This window comes from Hippopotamus amphibius, chromosome 15, assembly GCF_030028045.1.
Source record: "Hippopotamus amphibius kiboko isolate mHipAmp2 chromosome 15, mHipAmp2.hap2, whole genome shotgun sequence".
In the NCBI taxonomy this organism is placed as follows: Eukaryota; Metazoa; Chordata; class Mammalia; order Artiodactyla; family Hippopotamidae; genus Hippopotamus; species Hippopotamus amphibius.
The window spans coordinates 11,083,870-11,106,132 of record NC_080200.1 but is presented as its reverse complement, the minus strand read 5'-3'; the positions used below and the strand labels follow the sequence as shown (position 1 = coordinate 11,106,132).

Genomic DNA, 22,263 nt, shown 5'->3' with positions numbered 1-22,263 from the left:
CTTAGAGCCCATGCTCTACAACAAGAGAAGCCATCTCAATAAGAAGCCTGCTCACTGCAATGAAGAGTAGCCCCCCAACCTCCACAACGAAGAGTAGCCCCCGCTGTCCGCAACGACAGAAAGCCCGCATGCAGCAACAAAGACCCAATGCAGCCAATAAAATACATACATACATACAAATATACATACAAAAAAAAGAAGAAGAAAATAACTTTAAAAAAAAGCCTTTCCCTACCAAACTGTGCCAGGTGCCTCACCCCAAGACCTACCACATGATATTATAATAGTCTGTTAGTCTCACAAGACTGGGGGCTCCATGAGGGCCAGCATCAGACTGAATTGTTGGTATAATCTTTGTGATCAGAATGATTGCCCTAAACCCAGAATTGCACACCCTGGCCTCCCAAATCCTGTGTTATAATTGGCTGGTGGATGTGTGGGGCTGGAGAGCTTCTCTTGGGAAGGAAAAGCACCCCCCCACCCCCTCCCATACCTGTGGTGGATTCTGGTTGCACAGGTGATGATGTAGGCAGGAACGTGGTGGCTGGCTTGGGAGCTATGGAAAGGGCAGTCATTAGAGAGGAACAGAGCCCCCCACAGAGTGGGAGAAGCCCCCCAGGCTCACCGGGCTCCAGAAGTTTGCATTCATAGGTTTACCATTAATGGGAGGGAGTGAAGGGGTGATTGTGTTAGTAGAGCGATGAGCAAGCCTGTGAAAGAAATGAGCCCAAGAGAGTGTGAGTAGGTAAACGAGAGAGACTGAACAAAGAGGACAGAAGGAGGGGCAGATATATGGACAGAGAGATGGGATACCTGGACGGACAGAGGAGGAATGGACAAAAGGAGGGTCAAAGAGAAAGAAAGAAGAATGAACAGGAAGAAAAGTTGAGAGGTGAATGGAAGTGCAGAAGGAAAGAAGGACAAACAGGTGGATAGGAAGAAGGATGGTCAGATGGATGGATGGATGGATAGATGGATGGATAGATGGAAGGGAGGGAGGTATGAAGAGGTCTGAGAGAAGGGATAACTGAGAGAGTGGAAGAATGAATGGGTGAAAAGATAGGTGAAGTGATCACTGGATGAGTGAATGGACAAATTTGGCCAAACCACTGAGGAGCCACCAGAATTTGCAACTTGACACTGAGGCCCCTTCTGCGGCCCCTATTAAAAGATTTTGTTATCAGGAGGCATGGACTACAAGGTCGTTTTCTGACCTCAACCCTTATTCCTGTAGGGAATGCTCATTCAGATTTTTTCCTCCAACCCAAAAGGGTGTGGAAAATTTGGAAAGCCAATTCCATGGCTGCATGTCCAAAAAGAGACAAAGGACTCAGCATCCTTCCTCCCACTGATACCTTGCCTCCACTCAGGAGAGCAGCCTGAGTTTGGGGCAAGCTCCCTTTGTCAGTGAGAAGAAAACTTTGGCTCAAGACCATTGGAGGCTGAAATGGACAGTGGATGAAAAGATACATACTTGTAGGAGGCTCATCTGGACCACGTTCATTATAGCCTGGAAACAAAAAAGTCATACACTAAATGGGATGCAGAGAAACAAGCCCAGGTATCCCTGCCTTTGTCCATGTGGGGCTCCTTTCTGGATGCCTTTCCCTCTGTACCAGGTGAGCATCTATGCATCTTCTAGGATCAGACTCAAGTGTCATCTTCACTATAAAGGCTTTCCTGACCTTTGGATTAGAGATTACCATTCCTTACCCACCTCACCAGCAAGCCCCCGACAAGAGACTCTCATCACATTTATGTTCACACATTTTCCCCCAACATGTCCATTCACCTTACCATCTGCCCTTCCAACCTCCCTCCAATCTATCCTTCCTTTCAGTGAATATTTATGGAAAGCTTACAATGTGTCAAGTTCTATTTACATTTGGGGAATGTACTTCTAAACCAAACAGAGTTTGCCCCACTGGAGCTTACATTAGGATAGGTTGTACAGGTAGCCCATCTGTCCCTGCTGACATGCACCAGGCCTGGCTTATAGCAGATGCTTGGTAAATGCCGAATGAGTGAACACAGTGAGGCATATAAATTGTGCATCTTACAAGGGGGAGTCTTAAATTGGCCCCTGCAATCACCAAGGTGAAGGGGAAAATGTGAACTCAAGACCTAGATTGGTGAAAAACCTACTGTGAGTGTGGACAGTTCCCTTCCCTTCTCCGTAGTTCTGTTTTCCTCTTTGCTAAAATGGGAGTCACAAAGGACCAGGATGTCTCCCTGCCCACCTGATCGGGTAATGGTGATAAAGTGTGAGTTGCCAAACTCTAGTCCCAGGTTGGAGATAGGGAGGAGGGAAGCTAAGTAATTCCAGTCTACCTCATCACAGCTGTGCGCTGTCGCTCAGAACCTCCGTTAAGTTTGTCCCTTCCAAATGCTCTTTCTCCCTGGATTCTAGGCTGATGCCCCGTGTGTCTGAAGCTTGGACCCCCCTAGATGTTCAGAGTGCCTGCCTTCCTTCCTGGCATAGGGGCCCCAACCAAGAGAGAAGCCCATCTTGGTCAAAAGTGAGAAGTGGGGCTGTATAGCATGGGAACCTGTACTCAATACTCTGTAATGGCCTATATGGGAAAAGAATTTTTTTTTTAAAAAGAGGGATATATGTATATGTAAAAAAAATAAAAGCAAAATTATTAGTCATTATAGTTGCAAATTTAAATAAATGATACTGTTTCAAATTATTAAATACAAGAAAGGAATAAAAGAGGTCAGTGATTTTTAAAAAATTACCCCAAATTGATGTAGAATTTAAAATTAGATATTATGTCATTTGCCAGGGGTAATGCTTTTGCTTCTTCCTTTCCGGTTTGCGTGTCCTTTGTTTCTTTTTCTTGTCTGATTGCTGTGGCTGGAACTTCCAATGTTATGTTGGGTATAGGTGGTGAGGGTGGGCATCTTTGTGTTGTTTCTGGTATTGGGGGAAGGGCTTTCAGCTTTTCCTCATTGAGTGTGATGTTGGCTGTGGGTTAGTCATAGATGGGATTGTTGTGTTGGGTTGTGTTCCTACTGTACCATCTTTGATGGGGGGTTTTGTTATGAAGGGGCGTTGGATTTTATCAGGTGCTTTTCTGCATCTATTGAGATGATCAGGTGATTTTTATCCTTCCTTTGTTGGTGTGTTGTATTACGTTGATTGATTTGTAGATGTTGGACTATCTTTGTATTCCCAGAATTGATCTCACTTAAGCATGGTGTATTAAAAAAGAAGACAGATATGGAATTTTCTTTCCCCAAGTCTCCCCTAGAAAGATACTTCTATGAGTTAAATACATACAATGGAGCACAGTGTTGGATGCTGACAACTGGGGCTTGTACCCTGACTCCACCACTTACAAGCCACACCTACTTGGGCAAATTACATAACTTTCAGAACCTCAGTTTCTTCATCTGCAAAATGGGTTTAATCAAGGACCAGCCTTGCAGGGTGGCTGTGTGAGTTCAGTGTGGAGTCAAGATTCACACTGGAGTCTGTCTCAAGGTTTCCCCTAGAGAACTGACTAGTCAGTGGAGACCCTTCTGGAGTTAGGGTGTGGACCCAGTGAGGTGGGCTGAGAACCACTCACCATTGAGGTAGAGACTGTCCTTGTCCAGAGAATAGGGGCCCAGCTGGGTGATGCCGCGGGTCTGTCTGCTCAGCTCATGGAACACCTGCTTGGCAGGCAGGCCCGGGCCACTGGGGGGCTGCCGGTAGGTGCAGAGGACGTCCACTCCTGTCTTGGCGCCATTCTTCACAGACCTGGGGAAGGAGAGGTTGACCTTTGGGGGAATGCAGTCCACTTGGAACTTCACCTGTGGTCAACGTACACCTCATTTCCTGTGTTCTGGCCTCGTTGAACCATTCTCAGTTTCTCCATCCAGTCATAGTCTCTCACTCCAGGATCTTTGCACATATAGTCACTTCTGTCTGTAAGTTTCTCCCCTTCTTTCTTTACCTATGTAATTTCCTGACCATCCTTCAGGTCTCAACTCAGATACCTCCTCCTCTTCCTCTAAGAACTCTCCCAGGCTGAGTCAGTGTCCTCTTCTGGTTCCCACAATGCCCTGTGACTCCCCCATCACAGCCCTGGTTACCTTCTTTGTGAGCATATATTATTTGTCCCTGTCCCCTCCAGATGGTGACCTGCATGAAGTCAGGAAACAGAACAGTCTGGTTCACTGTTGTCATGTGGGAGCCCCAGCACCTTGCCTGCTCTGTGTAAAAATCCAAGTCCTGATGAATGGATTTTAAAATGTGATATATCCATACAGTGGGATGTTACTCATCCTTAAAAAGAAGGAAAGTATGACACAGGCTACAAGGATGGACCTTGGGGACATTCTGTTAAATAAATTAAGCCAGTCATAAAAAGACAAACACTGTATAATTTCACTTCTATGAGGTGCCCAGTGTAGTCAAGTTCATAGAGACAGAAAATAGAATGGTGGTTGCCAACATCTAAAGGTAGAAGGAAATGGGGAGCTGTTATTTAATGGGCATAGAGTTTCAGTTTTGCAAATTCTGGAGGCTGGTTAATGTGGATATACTTAACACCACTGAACTGTACACTTAAACATGGTTCAGATGGTAAGTTTCATGTGATGTGTATCTTACAATTAAAAAAAATCAAAAGCCCAGGGCCAGATGGCTTCATAGGTGAATTGTATCAAACATTTAGAGAAGAGCTAACATCTATCCTTCTCAAACTCTTCCAACATAGCGGAAGGAGGAACACTCCCAAACTCATTCTAAGAGGCCACCATCACCCTGAAGCCAAAACCAGATAAAGATGTCCCCAAAAAAGAAAATTACAGGCCAGTATCACGGATGAATATAGATGCAAAAATACTCAACAAAATACTAGCTAACAGAATCCAACAGCACATTAAAAAGATCATACACCATGATCAAGTGGGGTTTATCCCTGGAATGCAAGGATTCTTTAATATATGCAAGTCAATCAATGTGATACATCATATTCACAAATTGAAGGGTAAAAACCATATGATAATCTCAATAGATGCAGAAAAAGCTTTTGACAAAATTCAACATCCATTTATGATAAAAATTCTCCAGAAAGTGGGCATACAAGGAAGTTACCGCAACATAATAAAAGCCACATATAAGAAACCAACAGCCAACATCATTCTAAATGGTGAAAAACTGAAAGCATTTCCGCTACGAAAAGGAACAAGACAAGGGTGCCCACTCTCACCACTATTATTCAACATAGTTTTGGACGTTTTAGCCACAGCAGTCAGAGAAGAAAATTAAATAACAGGAATCTAAATTGGAAAAGAAGAAGTAAAATTGTCACTCTTTGCAGATGACATGATATTATACATAGAAAACCCTAAAGATGCTACCAGAAAACTGCTAGCACTAATTAATGAATTTAGTAAAGTAGCAGGATATAAAATTAAGGCACAGAAATCTCTTGCATTCCTATACACTAACAATGAAAGAGCAGAAAGAGAAATTAAGGAAACTCTCCCATTTACCATTGCAACAAAATGAATAAAATACCTAGGAATAAACCTGCCTAAGGAGGCAAAAGACCTGTATGCAGAAAACTATAAGACACTGATGAAAGAAATCAAAGACGATACAAACAGATGGAGGGACATACCATGTTCTTGGATTGGAAGAATCAACATTGTGAAAATGACTATGCTACCCAAAGCAATCTACAGATTCAGTGCAATTCCTAACAAATTACCAATGGCATTTTTCACAGAACTAGAACAAGAAATTTTACGATTTGTATGGAAGCACAAAAGACCTCGAATAGCCAAAGCAATCTTGAGAAGGAAAGACGGAGCTGGAGGAATCAGGCTTCCTGACTTCAAACTATACTACAAAGCTACAGTGATCAAGACAGTATGGCATTGGCACAAAAACAGAAATATAGATCAATGGAACACAATAGAGAGCCCAGAGATAAAACCACACACATATGGGCACCTTATATTTGACAAAGGAGGCAAGAATGTACAATGGAGAAAAGATAGCCTCCTCAATAAGTGCTGCTGGGAAAATTGGACAGCTACATGTAAAAGAATGAAAATAGAACACTTCCTAACACCATACACAAAAATAAACTCCAAATGGATTAAAGACCTAAATGTAAGGCCAGACACTATAAAACTCCTAGGGGAAAACATAGGAAGAACACTCTTCGACATAAATCACAGCAAGATATTTTTTGACCCATCCCCTAGAGTAATGGAAATAAAAACAAAAATAAATAAGTGGGACCTAATGAAACTTAAAAGCTTCTGCACAGCAAAGGAAACTATAAGCAAGATGAAAAGACAACCCTCAGAATGGGAGAAAATATTTGCAAACGAATCAACAGACAAAGGATTAATCTCCAAAATATATCAACAGTTCATGCAGTTCAATATCAAAAAAACAAACAATCCATTCAAAAAATGGACAGAAGACCTAAATAGGAATTTCTCCAAAGAAGACATATGGATGGCCAAGAGGCACATGAAAAGCTGCTCAACATCACTATTATTAGAGAAGTGCAAATCAAAACTACAATGAGATATCACCTCCACCAGTTGGAATGCGCAACATCAGAAAATCTACAAACAGTAAATGCTGGAGAGGGTGTGGAGAAAAGGGAACACTCTTGCATTGTTGGTGGGAATGTAAATTGATACAGCCACTATGGAGAACAGTATGGAGGTTCCTTGCAAAACTAAAAACAGAGTTACCATATGACCCAGCAATCCCACTGCTGGGCATATACCCAGAGAACACCATAATTCAAAAAGACACATGCACTCCAATGTTCACTGCAGCACTATTTACAATAGCCAGGACATGAAAGCAACCTAAATGTCCATTGACAGATGAATGGATAAAAAAGATGTGGTCCATATATACAATGGAATACTACTCAGCTGTAAAAAGGAATGAAATTGGGACATTTGTAGAGACATGGATGGACCTAGAGACTGTCATGCAGAGTGAAGTGAGCCAGAAAGAGAAAAACAAATATCGTATATTAACACACATATGTGGACTATAGAAAAATGGTACAAATCAAGCGGTTTGCAAGGCAGAAACAGAGACACAGATGTAGAGAACAAACATATGGACACCAAGTGGGGAAAGCAGGGAGGGGTGGGGGGGGATGAATTGGGAGATTGGGATTGCCATATATACATTACTAATAAAAAAAAATCAAATTGTACACTTTAAACATATGCAGTTTATTGTATGTCAACTGTATCTCAGTTAAAGTTCTTAAAACACACACACACACACACATGCAGTGGCATTTACACCTCCGCAAATGGAGAGAAGCACCAGGTGTCTAGTGCCAAAGAAAGACGTGCTAAAAAAAGTTCCCATCACAAGAAAAAAAACCTGCAACTATGTGAATTGATGGCTGTTAACGAAATGCATTGTGATAATAATCATTTTACAATATACAAATACATCAAATCATTATGTTGGAACAAAATTGGGTCATTTGTAGAGACGCGGATGAACCTAGAGACTGTTATATAGATTGAAGTAAGTCAGAAAGAGAAAAACAAATGTATATTAATGCATATTTGTGGAATCTAGAAAAATGGTACAGATGAATTGGTTTGTAAGGTAGAATATAGATAGAGACACAGATGTAGACACCAAGGGGGGAAGCAGGGTGGGATGAATTGGGAGATTGGGGTTGACATACATACACTAATATGTATAAAAGAGATAAATAGTGAGAACCTGCTGTATAGCACAGGGAACTCCACTTTCGCTGTGCAGTAGAAACTAACACAACATGGTAAAACAACTATACCCCAATAAAAACAACCAAAAAAAAAAACAAACCCCATTTTTGCTAAATCAGTAAAAAAAAAAAAATCATTATGTTGTACACCTTAAACTAATACAATGTTATATGTCAATTACAACTCAATAAAACTAGAAAAAACAAAAATAAAATGACACACAAAAGGAAGAAAAGAAAAAAGAAAAAAAATCAACTTCCCCCAAGACTCTACATGGTGCAGACCCTGCTGATTGTCTCAAATCTCATCTCCTCCCTCCCTCTCCCTTGCTCTCTCTCTGCTCCGATCACACTGGCCTCCTGGCTGTTCATTGAACATACCAAGCTGATTTCCACCTCAGGACCTTCAGCCATGTTATTCCCTCTGTCTGGAACAGTTTTCATGACCAAATCTTTCTTGTCAAATTGGGAGACAGCTCAGAAGTCGGCTCCACAAAGAGGAACCCCTTTACCCCTGGGTAAAGCTGCTTTTCCATCTCTATTTCATTATGCTCCTACTGCATTTGAAATCACTTTACTTAGGTAGTTATTCTCCTGCTAGGTATCAGTTTTCTTGACTAGATGTGGGCAAGGGTGGTGCCTTGGTACCCAGAGTACCACCTGCCTCAGAGGCTGTACCATCTGTGTCAGGTGAATGAAAATATGAATGAAAAGTGCTTCACAAATACCAACAGTTCACAGACTGACCAGGAGAAGTGAGAGTAATTGCTCAGTGAGTGTTTCTCACTGACTTTCTGCTTAGGTGATGGGAGGTTTTGGGAGTAGATAGTGATGGTGGTTGCACACCATTGTGAACATAATCGATGTCACTGAATCACACACTTAAAAATGGCTAAAGTGGCTAATTTTACATCTATATTTATTTTATACAATTAAAAAAATTAATAATGTAATATGAAAAAATGGATGCAGAAAAGGACCCTCCAAGAATGGCCCGCTGCATCTGGGGGCAGCTCCCACAGTCAGGAGTCCACGTCCTTAGGTGGTGGGCCAGGGTGGGTGGGGGTGGGGGTGCTCTCACCTTAGCGAGGTGACCCTGCAGCCTGTGTATCGGGCACCCAAGCTGCTCCTCTGGAATAACGGGCTGAGCTGGAGAGGAAGGAGAGAGCCAGTCGTGGTCATAGGTGGGCATCAGTCCACAGGATGGGCATGAAGGGGCAAGCGGGGGAAGAGGCATCTCACCAGGTGCTGCATGAGGGTGTCTGTGATGTTGAACTTGTGGGAGCCGGGGTGACCCATGTCTGTCGAGTAGCGCAGGTTGTCGATGGTGAAGTTCAGCGTGAATGGCTCCTCACTGACCTCCGCAGCTGTGGTAGACACAGAGAGAGCCAAGCCTCGCCGGGAGGTCGGGGTTCCAACATCCACCCCAGGGTGGGGCTTCCAAGGGCCCTGTGTCCTCTCGATTAACCCGAGGGTCGCTTGTTAATGGTAACAGCTCCAGCAGCCAGTAAGGGCAGGGTTAACAACTTGGGGACTTGTAATGGGCCTTTTGCACCCTGATGTAGGCATGGAGGGCTCTGTGAAAACACTGGTGGCTTTGTTTTTTCCCAGGAGGAAAGGCACTGATGACCCCAGACATGTATCATAGTCTCTCTGCTCTCCATCTCTCTCTCTCTCGGTCTCTCCGTGCCCCTGTCTCTTTGCACATATGTTTATATTTATATATAAATAGAGAAATGAATGTATACTATATATAAATATATAATTTATATATTATATAAAGTTATGTAATATATATATATATTTTTTCTCTCTCTCTCCTCCCCTTATAGCGAAGTGTGTCAATCTTCTATGCATTGGTTAAAAAAAAATTCAACAATCTAGCAGCTATAACCAACCTTTCTGCATCTCAGTTTTACTGATGTGTAAGATAATATAATAATGATTCCTACTTCAAAGGTTGTTATGAAATTTCAACAAGTTAATTTTTGTAAAATGTTTAAGCACAGTTCAGGGCACAGATGGATCAATAGTTGGGGTGACCTGTATAGACCCCAGGAGAAATAGAGTAGATGAACATATGATGCAGGTGAGACCAGAGGCCCCTTGCCTTAAAGTGGTGCAGGAGCTAAATGATTAAGACAAACCTCTGGGAGAAAAGTTACCTCCCCTCTTCCCTCCTTTCCCTCCCTTCTGTGCATCACTCCTTCCAGACTTCCTTCTGTTCATCTTTTCTTCCATCCTTCTATCCTTCCATATTTCTTCTCATCCATTTGTCTTTTCTTCTTCATCCTTCTATCCTCTTCCTTTCTTCCACCCACTTATCCATATATCTATCCATTTATCCTTCCTTCCATTCATCCACTCATCTATCCATCCATCCATCCATCCATCCATCCATCCATCCATCCATCCATCCATCCATCCATGCATCCACTCATCCATCCATCCACCCATCCATCCATCGACTCATCCATCCATCCATCCATCCATGCATCCACCCATCCATCCATCCATCCATCCATCCATCCATCCATCCATCCATCCATCTATGCATCCACTCATCCATCCATCCATCCATCCATCCATCCATCCATCCATCCATCCACTCACTCATCCATCCATTCATCCACTCATCCATCCATCCACCCACTCATCCATCCATCTGTCCATCCATCCATCCATCCATCCATCCATCCATCCATCCATCCATCCATCTATCCATCCACTCATCCATCCATCCATCCATCCACCCATCCATCCGTCCACTCATCCATCCATCCATCCATCCATCCATCCATCCATCCATCTATGCATCCACTCATCCATCCATCCATCCATCCACTCATCCATCCATCCATCCATCCATCCATCCATCCACGCATCAATCCATCCATCCCTCTTTCCTACCTCACTCCTTCCCTTCCTTCTTCCCATTCACTCCTCCTTCTGTGCATCCTTCTGTCCATCTTTCCTTCATTCCCTCCTCTCTTCCATCCATCCATCTTGCCTTGCTCCCTCCCTCCAACATTCCTTTCTTCCATCTATTCATTCTTCTTTCCTTCCCTTCATTCCTATTTCCTTCCTTGTATCTGTTTATACATCCTCCTTCCCTCCCCTTTTCCTTCTTCCATGCATCTTTCTGCCTTTCATCAGCTAATCCATCTTCTCTCTAGCCTCCCACTCCTCACTTTTTCCTTCCATGTATCCACCTTGCCTTCCTTCCATTTATATTGAATTGGTCCTTTAATGCTCCAGGAACTATTCCAAAGACTGGATAATGATATACAAAACACAGTCAATAGAGCTGACTTTAACTTATTTTCTTTCTCTTATTTGGAAAAACATAGTTATTTTGGATCTCAGGAGTCCAGAATGCTGCTGTAGTTGGAAGGCATGGGGGAGGATGCTGTGGTGTAAAAGACCAGTGACAGACCCAAGGACAGTTTGAGAGTGTTGAAATAACACACCCCTAAGGCAAGGGCAATGGATTGTTGAAAACCTAGAAGGTTCTCACTACAGGGTTTGCTGAGAATGCAAAGGGAGTTTGGTCCATGAACTAGAACATAGTTAAGTTGCACCAAAAATCAGCACATATTTTGGAATAAACTAACTGGATTATAAATAGCATGGAGGGTGAGATCATGAGTTTTAGAATTATAGGAACTCTGGGCTTTATTATTTATTTGCTGTGTGGCTTGGTAGCCTATCTGAGTCCGAGTTTCCTCAACTGTAAAACGGAGCAAAGTCGTGTGGTTGTAGTGAGAATTAAAATATAGAGTGTATATATTTTGTCTTTTTTTTTTTGGCCATGCCAAGCAGTGGGATCATAGTACCCTGACCAGGGATCAAACGTGAGCCCCTTGCAGTGGAAGTGCAGAGTCCCAACCACTGGGCTACCAGAGAAGTCCCTAGTCTTTGGTATTTTGTTACAGCAGCCCAAGGTGACTAATACTGCATGTAACTTAACACAGTGTGTGGAAGGCAGTCAGTTGCAATAAATGTTCACTGAAAATTCAACAACAATTGGAATACCAATGCTGAGAAACCCTCAGCACAATAAACAAAGATATGAATAGAAGGATAAGAAAATAGAGTACCAAGGGCAAGATTTTAAGAGAATTAAAATGACCACCATATGGGACTTCCCTGGTAGTCCAGTGGTTAAGACTTCACCTTCCAATGCAGGGGGTGTGGGTTCGATCCCTAGTTGGGGAGCTAAGATCCCACATGCCTTGGGGCCAAAGAACCAAAACATAAAACAGAAGCAATATTGTAACAAATTCAATAAAGACTTAAAAAAAAAATGGTCCCCATCAAAGTGGTGTGAGAACATAACTGTGTCTAAAATCTCCTCACTTCAGGCTGGAACTTTCTACCAGGATTCAGGAGAGAGAGAAGGGATGAGGTGGGGATCTTTCAGATGGTTCCCTCACTAAGGGAGGAAAGTGAAGGAGAATAACCACTTTCCAACTCCAAAGTGGAGGCAGGGCCCAGGAAATCCAAGCCAGGCATACTCACTGGTAGGAGTGGAGGCCGCAGCTGCATAAGTGTAACCTGCAGAGAGAAGGTGAGAGAAGCTGAATCAGAGTTGGGGTGAACATAAAGGATTAAGGGAGAGGGAGCATTTAGGGACCTTTGTGGGGATAGCAGAGAGGAAGAGGCAGTGGAGGGCTGTTTGGGGAAGAAGCAACCAGGAGACCGGATTGAATGTGGCTGGACCCAGTTATTACTTCATCATAATGAAGATGACTCAGACCAGAAGGAGAAAAAGATGAGTCAGAGCTCGCTTTAGAGGAATGAAAGCTGGCAGCACAAGTCTCCCTCCTCTTGGGAGGAAGACCACGGCTATAACATAGCCCCTCACCATTGACATAGAGGCTATCTCTGTCCAGGGTGACATCGTCCAGCTGGGTGACGTTGTGGGTCTCACGGCTCAGCTCCCAGTACAGCAGCTCTCTGTCCAGCCCGGGTCTTGTGGGGTCAGAGTGGAGGGTGCAGACCATGTTCACTCCAGTGGCTGCTCCACCCTTTTCACGCCTGGAGAAGCAAGGATGTTGGAATGTGGAGTACTAAGGAGGGGTCCTTTTGGGTGTGAAAGGGTGGAGGCTGAGGGAGATGCCGAAGGAGCTAGCTTGGAAGCCTGCAGGGGTTCTCCTAAGTGTCTTTCTTCTGAGACAAGCCGCTCGAATTTAGGACAGAAAACTTTTTAATTAGAATTTGCAAGGGAATTCCCTTGAGGTCCAGTGGTTAGGACTTGGCACTTTCACCACCATGGCTGGGTTCAGTCCCTGGTTGGGGAACTAGGATCCCACAAGCTGTGTGGCTCAGGCCAAAAAAAAAAAAAAAGAATTTGCAGACAGGAATTTGCAGCGATTATCCCACTTCTTCTTAGAGGAGCGCTTTCATAAATGAAAACATGATGCCTCGTTTCTAAGCCTTGAGCACTATTACCACCTGGGCATGAAGAAGGCATAAAGGAGGCATGAAGGGTCATGGTGGGCATTGGGGCTTAGTAGAGCCAGGGGACTGCCTAGCAACTGAGCCCTGCTGGCGGTGCATGAGGGTCCACCTGACCTGACGAATCATTCCACCTGGGGGTCTCACCTGAGCGACTCCAGCCGGCAGCCAACATAGAAGGGTCCGACACTGGTCTTATTGAGCAAGACCCTGAGCTGGTGGGGAAAGAGAGGGAGGTGAGCAGAAGAGCTGAGGGGAATGTACAGGCAGGTATGAGGTACCCCTAACAGAGTCCATCAAAGGGCTCTCACTCGTTGTTGTAAGATCCTCTTGGTGGTGTTGAACTTCAAAGAAGCTGGATGCCCCATGTCCTCTGTGTAGTGCATGTTGGTGATGGTGAAGTTCAGGGTGAAGGACACCAGGTGAAGGTCAGTGGCTGCAGCGGGGGAGGAAGAGAAAGATGTCCAGTTTGGGCCATAGTAATGGCCAACTTTTCCTGGGGGCTTTAACTATAGTGCACCAGCAGTGAACTAAGTATAGCCATGGGTTGCATGAGCTGAAGGAGAGAACATTATGGAATCCCTGGAACATCGGGAAGCTTCGCTCATTCATTCAGTGAGCATTTATTGAGCATCTAATGTGTGTGAGGTTCTGTGCTGGACTCTGAAGGTCCAAAGATGAATAAGGCATAGCCTCCCAATGTGGTCGGTGGACTAATCAGATCATTATGATGCAGGGAAAGCCAAGGCAGTGGGCGGTGTGCAATTCCAGGATGGGCGCCCAACCAGTGATTGAGGAAAGCTTCCTGGAGGAAGCATCATTTTAAGTGTGACCAAAAGCATGAGTAAGAAATAGGTGAACAGGAACTGAACAAGGTTAAGCAGACGGAACAGCCTGGCTAAAATCCTGGCAGGACAGAGCAATTGCACTCAGAATGAAGTACACTGGCCATGGGGGAGTGTAGATGTGAGACTGGAAGGATCCTCTGAGCCCAGAAAACTGAGGCAGTGACTGAGCAGGACAGGGGTTTGGACTTGATTTGTGGGCCAGACGGAATCATCCACAGATTGTCCACAAGAGAAGAATTATATGGACAGAGGCACATTGGGAGGCACACTGAAGCTGCAATGTGGAGGACTGTGGGAAGCTGGTGTGGAAGCTACTGCAGGAGTCCTAGCGAAAAATGCTCATGGCCCGAATACAGACTAAGTGATGCAGATGCAGAGAAAGGAAGGACTCTCAAGCACTCTCAAGATATTCTGAAAGAAGAGATGATTTGGTGATGGATGGATGTGGGTGGTGAGTGAGAGGGAGGGTCAAAGTTTGCACCCGTGTCCCTGCCTTTGGTGATGAGGAGAAGGAACGAATTTGGAAGCAGATGATGACTTCAGGGTCAGAGAGCAAGAGGTTGTGTGATGACTGGCAGATGGGTGGACCAAGGGTTGGGAGCTGCTCTGTGGTGTGGGCTGGACTCAGGATTTAGATTCTGAGCAGCTGGACCCTGAGCAGCTAGATGGTCCCTTAACCATGGAAATAGATGAGTTCACTCAGGGAAGGTGAGTAAGCAATGAGGCAAGAAGTGATCTTGTATAAATGATTCTGTAAAAATGATTTGGGTACCAGTAAGAGCCTTCCTACCTGTTGGCTTGGGGGATGGAGCCAGAGAAGACATTGAGAAGGATGTGGAGGTCACAGCAGCTGAGGAAAAACAAAAACACCAGAAATGAAATTCAGCATGGTACACGTGTAAGGAAACGGTGGCAGTGGTGGTGGCTCTAGTTATAAAAATGTGTCTCTCTCTCTGCCCCATTTAGCCTGGAGTCAGGGCATCATCCTCGGTTGTGTGTAGGGGGGTAGGGAGGAGAGGTGACTCCTGCCACCTGCAATTCAGTGCACATTTCTATGCATGTCCTCTGGACCCCTCCCATCCAGAGGGGATGTAACAGGAGGGAATGGTTGGTTGGTTAATCAGCTCCTATTTTTCAGGGGAAGGGAGGTGATCACAGGCATACAGAAGTCTGAAATATTCACTATTGGGAATGGTGGCTAAGGTCTGATGGGTGTAACCTGTAAAGAGGGGGCGAGATGGTGAGGAAAGGGAGGGAGAGATCTTCAGTGAAGAGACAGCTTGGCCATTGGAGAGGTGGCAGCTGGACCATTATGGCTGTGAGTCATTAAAAGGAAGACCAAGTGCTTACCTGAAAGGGATCAAAGTCTACTACTACCCTCCATCTCCAGAGAGACAAAGGCCTTGCTCTAAGCACCTTGAAATATGAGTCCCCAGTGGAAGTCTGAACTCAGTGGAGAACCCTTCTGCCAGGAGGGTTGAGGAGACCCACCCCCAACACAGCCCCTCACCATTGATGAAGGCACTGTCATCACAGAAGCTGGGAGAAAACACATCCCAAGTGCTTGGGTTGGGGACCTCATCATCTTGGAGGATCCAGGAATGGAGTGCCTGCACCTGGGGCTTTAATGGGTATTGGTCCCTGTTTTCCCAAGGCTGGAGGTGAGATGGGGGTGGGGAATGAAGGCAGTGGGCTTCTGGCCTCTTTCATTCCTAAGGGCTGGGACTCAGACAGAGGGTTATAGAGACTTCTGAGGCCTCTTAATACTCACTGCTGGGGGTGGTGGCCTGAGTTTGATGGGTGTAACCTACACAGGTAGAGGGAGGAAGGGTGAGGAGGGAGCAGGATGAGTCAAAGGGAAAAAAAGAATAGGGAGAATGTGGGCTCTCTGGAAATGCAAACATTAAAAAAATAAGATGTCAGCCCCTCACCATTGACAGAGAGATTGTCCCTATCCAGGGTGTCAGGGATCAGGTGTCCAGCTGATCTATATACTAACGTACAGTAGTAAATGATTATTTTAATCCTGTAAACTTGGGGGTTGTTTGTTATGCAGTAAAAGCTAACTGATACAAAATCTTAACAGAAAGCAAAGGCTGGATTACAAGGAGTCACTGCTTCAGTCTGGGACTGAAAACTTAAGAGTCACAGGGCTCTCCAAAACCAGGGATAGAACTGTGGCCCCCAAAATTCATTCTCCCACACTGTCCCCTTGCCTTGACCTGCTTACAAATACCCTCCTGCCCTTCTCATTGCTAAGCACAGAGGCATGTAAGTGGGAAGGAAGGAGGCATGGATAGAAGGCTTTTACCAGTAGAGCTGGAGAAGGAGACTGGAGCCCCTGAAGTTCCCAAGTAGGGGGTGGAATTCACAGAAACTGAGGAGGAAACATCAAAAATGAGAATTATTGCAGCCTCATCACCTTACAGATGCCAGAGATAGGGGGCCTTGATGCTCAACCTGACTCATGGAAGGTAGAATTAGGGGTAGTTGGGTAGCTAGGGCCCAAAGCTTCCTTCCACCATGAGGCTCTGGTCTTTGTGGGGAGGGACCAGTTGCCCTTAGAAGGCATTTTAAGGGCATGGGGCCATCTAGGGTTTGAACACTTACCACTAGAGGTGGAGGTCAATGCTGGTTTGGTGTAACCTGAAGAGAGCGGATAAGAGTGAGGCGAGATATTTGTGGGTTTTTTTTTTTTTTTTTGATCTTTGTTGGAGTATAATTGCTTTACACTGTTGTGTCAGTTTCCGTTGTACAACAAAGAAAATCAGCTGCATTTATACATATATCCCCATATCCCCTCCCTCCTGAGCCTCCCTCCCATCTTTCCTATCCCACCCCTCTAGGTCATCAGCAATCATCGAGTTGATCTCCCTGTATTAGCAACTACTAGTTGCTTCCCACTAGCTATTTTACATTTGGTATTATATAAATGTCAATACTGCTCTTTCACTTTGTTCCAGCTTCTTCTTCCCCGAGGTAGGATATTTGAAAGGGTTAAGGAAGGGATGAAGGTTTTGGACCATTGGTGGAAGAAAAGATGTTATCAGGAGATTGCATCCCCTCTAGACAGTGGGTGGTGCCTCCTGTAACCTTTTTCTGACTGTCTGCCCCTCTCTGTGTGTGATTTAGCCCTAAGTGGGAAGGGGGGCTTCACAAGGAGAGGGAGAGTGAGGAGAAAGAAATCTAGAACCAGACATGGATGTAACCTCTGGCCAGAGCTCAGAGCATCAACTGAAGAATCCACCTGAGGTTCAGGAAAAGACTCCTGTCACCACTAGATGCTCACCACTGACATAGAGATGGTTCCTGTCCAGGATGTAGAAACCAAGCCGGGTGACACCATGGGTCTGGTGGCTCAGCTCCCAGTAGAGTCGCTCCCTGTCCAGGCCGAGACCTGAAGGGTCAGGACGATGGGTGCAGACGGCATCAACTCCAGTGGCTGTTCCATCCTTTTCAGGCCTGGGGAGATAAGGACACGGGTATGGGGACAGGACAGAGGGTATCCCTGGTAAGACATCTTTTTGTCAGCTCACTTGTATGTAGGTGCCTGCTTATCTACTCTCCTGATCCAGACATGAGCTGCTCACAAGAGAAGGGGCATCTCTGAGCCATAAAGGATCAGAGTGGATGTTTTAAAGTCAGACAACCATCAGTTTAAATCTTAGCTCTGTTACTTGTTGAATAATTCACAAATTTTCTCTGACTCAATTCCCCTGTCTTTATAGTGTGGATAATGCTGTAAGCACTTTGTTGGAATTTGAAGGGATTCAGAAATGATTGATTTAAAAAAAAAAACCAAAAAAAACACCCGGCGGTGGTGTCAGGTACATTATAAGTGCACATTAATTAATTTCTTAATTTCTTAAACAAATGTTTACAGAGCACCCACAGCCCCCACTGAGACTGGACAGCAGCTCTGAACTCATCAGCTCTCGGAAAGCTGATCCAAGCCAAGTTTTAGATCTGGGGTGGGGGGTGGTCTCTGCTATGCAGTGAGTATGAGACACTGCATAGCAGAGACCACCCCACCCACCCACTGCCCACCTGCCTCTTGCATTGCCAGAAGTCTGGGGCAGCAGGAAAAGCTAAGCCTGAAGGGATACCCTGGGGGATCCAGAAGGTTGCACTGCTAGAAAATATTATCGGGAGAAATGGAGTGTCCCTTGTGTGTCAGCAGGATGGAAGTGACCTTGAACTAAGCTGTTTCTATCTCTGGCTTCCTAAAAATTTGATAAAGGTGCAGTGTCAGTTGTGTTACCTGGTGATGTTGCTTGTTGTAAAAATAACCCCTAGTTGATGACAGGCATCTTTTCTGGGGGGACCGTAAATGGACATCAATATCTGGCAGGAAGCTTATAGCACTGGTCTTCCTTGGGTGTGGTGACCCTGTCAGCTGGGCAAGACTGTTACAAGGGATACTGGTTAACCTTTGGGACGTGGGACATCTAAGCCAGGGTGGCTCCAGCACCTATCCTTGAGGTTACACTTCTCTGCACATGGGCTGTCACCTGGGAGGATAAAAGAACAGACCTAGGACTGCCAAGAGGATTCTTGCACAGAAGAAATGCCCAGTGCTGCCTTTCAGGCGTGCATTTCATATCATTCTAAGTGAAACTGAAGTCACATATGGCCTATTCAGGTCTTGCAAGTCTGACTCTTTGATTGGATTTAGAATAACCTAGAGGACTTCCCTGGTGGCGCAGTGGTTAAGAATACGCCTGCCAGAAATAGAAACACAGATGTAGAGAACAAACATATGGACATCAAGTGGGGAGGGGGCCGGGGGTTTGGTGGGATGAACTGAGAGATTGGGATTGCCATATATACATTACTAATAAGAAAAAAATCAAATTGTACAACTTTAAATATATGCAGTTTATTTTATGTCAATTATATCTCAATAAAAGTTCTTAAAAAAAAGAAAGAATACACCTGCCAAGGCAGGCGACACAGATTTGATCCCTGGTCTGGGAAGATCCCACATGCCGTGAAGCAACTAAGCCCATGCGCCACAACTACTGAGCCTGTGTTCGAGTCCTCGAGCCACAACTACTGAGCCCACATGCTGAAACTACTGAAGCCCATGCTCCACAACAAAAGAAGCCACTGCAATGAAAAGCCCGAGCACCCCAACGAAGAGTAGCCCCTGCTGGCTGCAACTAGAGAAAGCCCGCGAGCAGCAACGAAGACCCAACGCAGCCAAAAAAAAGGAATAACCTACAGGGGACAACGCACAGGACTAGCACCAGGGCTGGGAATAGCATGAGACAAGTAAAGAGCCTAGATCCAACATTTTAACGACATTTAAGGACATGCTCACTCTCAGGGTTGTGCAAGCATAGGGTTAGACCTGATGGCAGGTGCCTCCTGAAATTTTGTGCCTGAGGAACCTCACTTGCCTCATCCTAGACCAGGCCCTGGGTAATCCAACTGACCCACACCTTATACACTTCCTAAAGCAAGACAAGGAGGAGGTCTCACCTTAGTGTGGTGAGTCTGCAGCCAGTGTAGAGCGAACCAATGCTGCTGTTGGTGAACAAGGGCTTGAGCTGAGGAGGAAAAAGTGGGTGAATGAGAAACTACTCATCATTTAAAACAATATTTAAAAATAAAACAATAACTCCCTAATCATTTCACAGCACATTGAAGTCTCAAAAGGACTTTTTGGGATAAGCGCTTTTAGTAGCTCCATTTACAGATGAGGCAATGATACCAAAAGGCAAGATCATTACTCCAAAGTCATATCACTCCTCTGTGACAGTTCCAAGTTCTGAACCTGGAACTATCTTCCTCCTGAGCCCCCCATATCTTCCAGAAGTATAGCAGGAAGACTCAAGGAGGGTGGGGAGGAAGTTAGAAAAGAGGGATGGATAGCAGGGGCTCTCACCAGACGCTGTAGAATTGACTCTATGGAGTGGAACTTCGCAGAGCCTGGCTGCATGTCCTTCATGTAGGGCAGGTTGGTGATGGTGAAGTTGAGAGTGAAGGGCACCAGGGCAGGACCAGCAGCTACAGTGGAGGAAGGGAAGGAGAAATGATACCTGGAGTCATGCTTGGACCAGATGTGGGTCAAAGGACCACTGGGACACAACCAATGCCTGCTCAGGAGACTCCATCATCTTGGTGATACCAGCGAGGAGGGGCCCTCACCTGGGCCTTTTTTAGGTATCATTTTCTGTTCATCTGAGATTGGAGATGGAGTGGGGTGGGGAGTGGAGGCAGCAGTATATTGTATTTTTTTTCCTTTAAATTTATTTATTTAATTAATTATTTAATTTATTTTTTGACTGTGTTGGGTCTTTGTTGCTGCACACGGGCTTTCCCTGGTTGCTGCAAGGGCTACTCTTCATTGTGGTGCGAGGGCTCCTTATTGCGGTGGCTTCTCTTGTTACAGAGCATGGACTCTAGGCTCGTGGGCTTCAGTAGTTGCAGCACACAGGCTCAACAGTTGTGGCGCATGCGCTTGCTCCGAGGCATGTGGGATCTTCCTGGAGCAGGGCTCGAACCCGTGTCCCCTGCATTGGCAGGCGGATTCTTAACCACTGCGCCACTTAGGAAGCCCTCCTTTTTTTTTTTTTAAGCTTTTTTTTTTAACCCAAATTGTTTCTCTAAGATCCATCTGCTTATTGTTTTTAAAAATTTGTTTGGAGAAATGCTTACATTGCATTTTTATGGGGTCAGGCCCTGTTTTAAGTGCTTTACTTACATTTTAACTCATTTACTTCTTGAGGCAAATCCTTTGGAGGGACATAGTAGTATTATCTCCATTTTACAGATGTAAAAACTCAAGGGAGGTTAAGTAATTTGCCCCAAGTCATAAAATCTATAAATTATATGAGCATAATTTGAACCCAGGCATGTGGTCCCAGAGTCTGTGCTTCTGACTCCTGCACTTAGGACCACTGGCAAGTCCTGCTACAGTGACCATTCATTCTGGCCTGAGTGGTCAGAACTCCCTCAGGAGGCCCTAGCTGATGAGTAACTGGAGACTCGAGTAAGCCAGCAGTAATGATGTCTCGTCTTAGACCCTCAGCAGGGTCAATGTGTGGTATTGAAATCTACTCTGGGCCAGTAGGAAGGCAGGAATAGGAAGCTGGCCTTTGACCCAGCCAGAGTCTGCCCAAGTCCCTGACCAGGACTGTAAGATAGCATTTTCTAGGTACACATGTAGCTCATGCTGTTTCTTTCTTTTCTGGAAATAAAAACTAAGCTCCCCGAGAGAAAGAAGCTCCCCACCCCCCACATGACATTGCCTGCAAATCTCACCGCATGACCATGCTGATTATAATTCAGTACTTATTTGTACACTCAAGTCTTTAGTTTCTGTCTTTCATGCTGGAAGCCCAACAAAGAGTAGGGACCTTTCTATTCTCTTTGTTACTGCATCATCCAGGCCTTTTATATAGTATGTGCTAAATAAATACTTAACGACTGAGTGAATGAATGAACAGTTGTGATACCTTCCATTGACCAAGTGCACAAGACCTTTGCAGGGAGAAAGTGCAGAGAGGAAGCTCTTACCTGTAGAGACTGGGACTGGGGCTGCAGAAGTTGCTGGGGAGATGCTAGCGGTCGTGGCAACTGAGAAGAAAATACAGTGAGGCAAATATGGTGGAAGAGAGGGTTTCTCTAGCCAAAGAGAGATCATCATGGAATCTTAAGGTCCTCTTCCTGTTCAGCCTCAGGTCTGTACCAGGCTTGTTTTTTCCAAGCCAGAGAGTGAAGGTGGGGCAAGACCAGAGCTTTCCTGGCTCCTTCCATCCCTGGGGACATGGGCTAAAGATAGTAGGGAGGAGAGATGGACCCCAAGGCAATGGAACATTAGGGCCCACAAATGACTACTCACTGCTAGGGGTGGAGGTCAGGGCCTGATGGGTGTAGCCTGCAGAAAGAGAGGGAGAGAGAAGGTGAAGGGTTATAATATAGGATAGGGGATGGGAGGGACTGGCAAGAATCTGGGGCCCATAGGGTTTCTATGAATCTATGTATTTAATTAGTATTCATAGAGCACCCTCAAAGTACAGCCCCTATAGACAAACCCTAGAGAATGCAATGGAAACACAAGTAAGACTTTCTAAATCAGGTCATCTGTCGTCCATCCCTCTGCCATCTGCCCCCCCGCCCCCGTCTGATCCTCAGTGTATCTCCAGAAATGCTGTGAATGTACATCTCCTCCTGAGGGAATGAACCAAAGGTACAGGCCAGTTTGAGACAAGTTCAAA

General features: G+C 45.1%; 1 protein-coding gene across 1 annotated transcript in view; it reads right to left on the bottom strand.

The window, feature by feature from the left end:
• Window positions 1-22,263, bottom strand: part of MUC16 (mucin 16, cell surface associated) — a 69,049-nt gene that overhangs the window by 20,419 nt on the left and 26,367 nt on the right. Inside the window, exons 22-30 of the mRNA XM_057708298.1 lie at window positions 21,888-21,923; window positions 19,929-20,050; window positions 19,523-19,590; window positions 17,328-17,500; window positions 15,810-15,845; window positions 8,973-9,097; window positions 8,812-8,879; window positions 3,576-3,748; window positions 1,475-1,510 (exon numbers count right to left, since the gene is read on the bottom strand). Of these exons, the coding sequence (XP_057564281.1) occupies window positions 1,475-1,510; window positions 3,576-3,748; window positions 8,812-8,879; window positions 8,973-9,097; window positions 15,810-15,845; window positions 17,328-17,500; window positions 19,523-19,590; window positions 19,929-20,050; window positions 21,888-21,923 (837 nt within the window). The remainder of the gene's footprint in view (window positions 1-1,474; window positions 1,511-3,575; window positions 3,749-8,811; window positions 8,880-8,972; window positions 9,098-15,809; window positions 15,846-17,327; window positions 17,501-19,522; window positions 19,591-19,928; window positions 20,051-21,887; window positions 21,924-22,263) is intronic.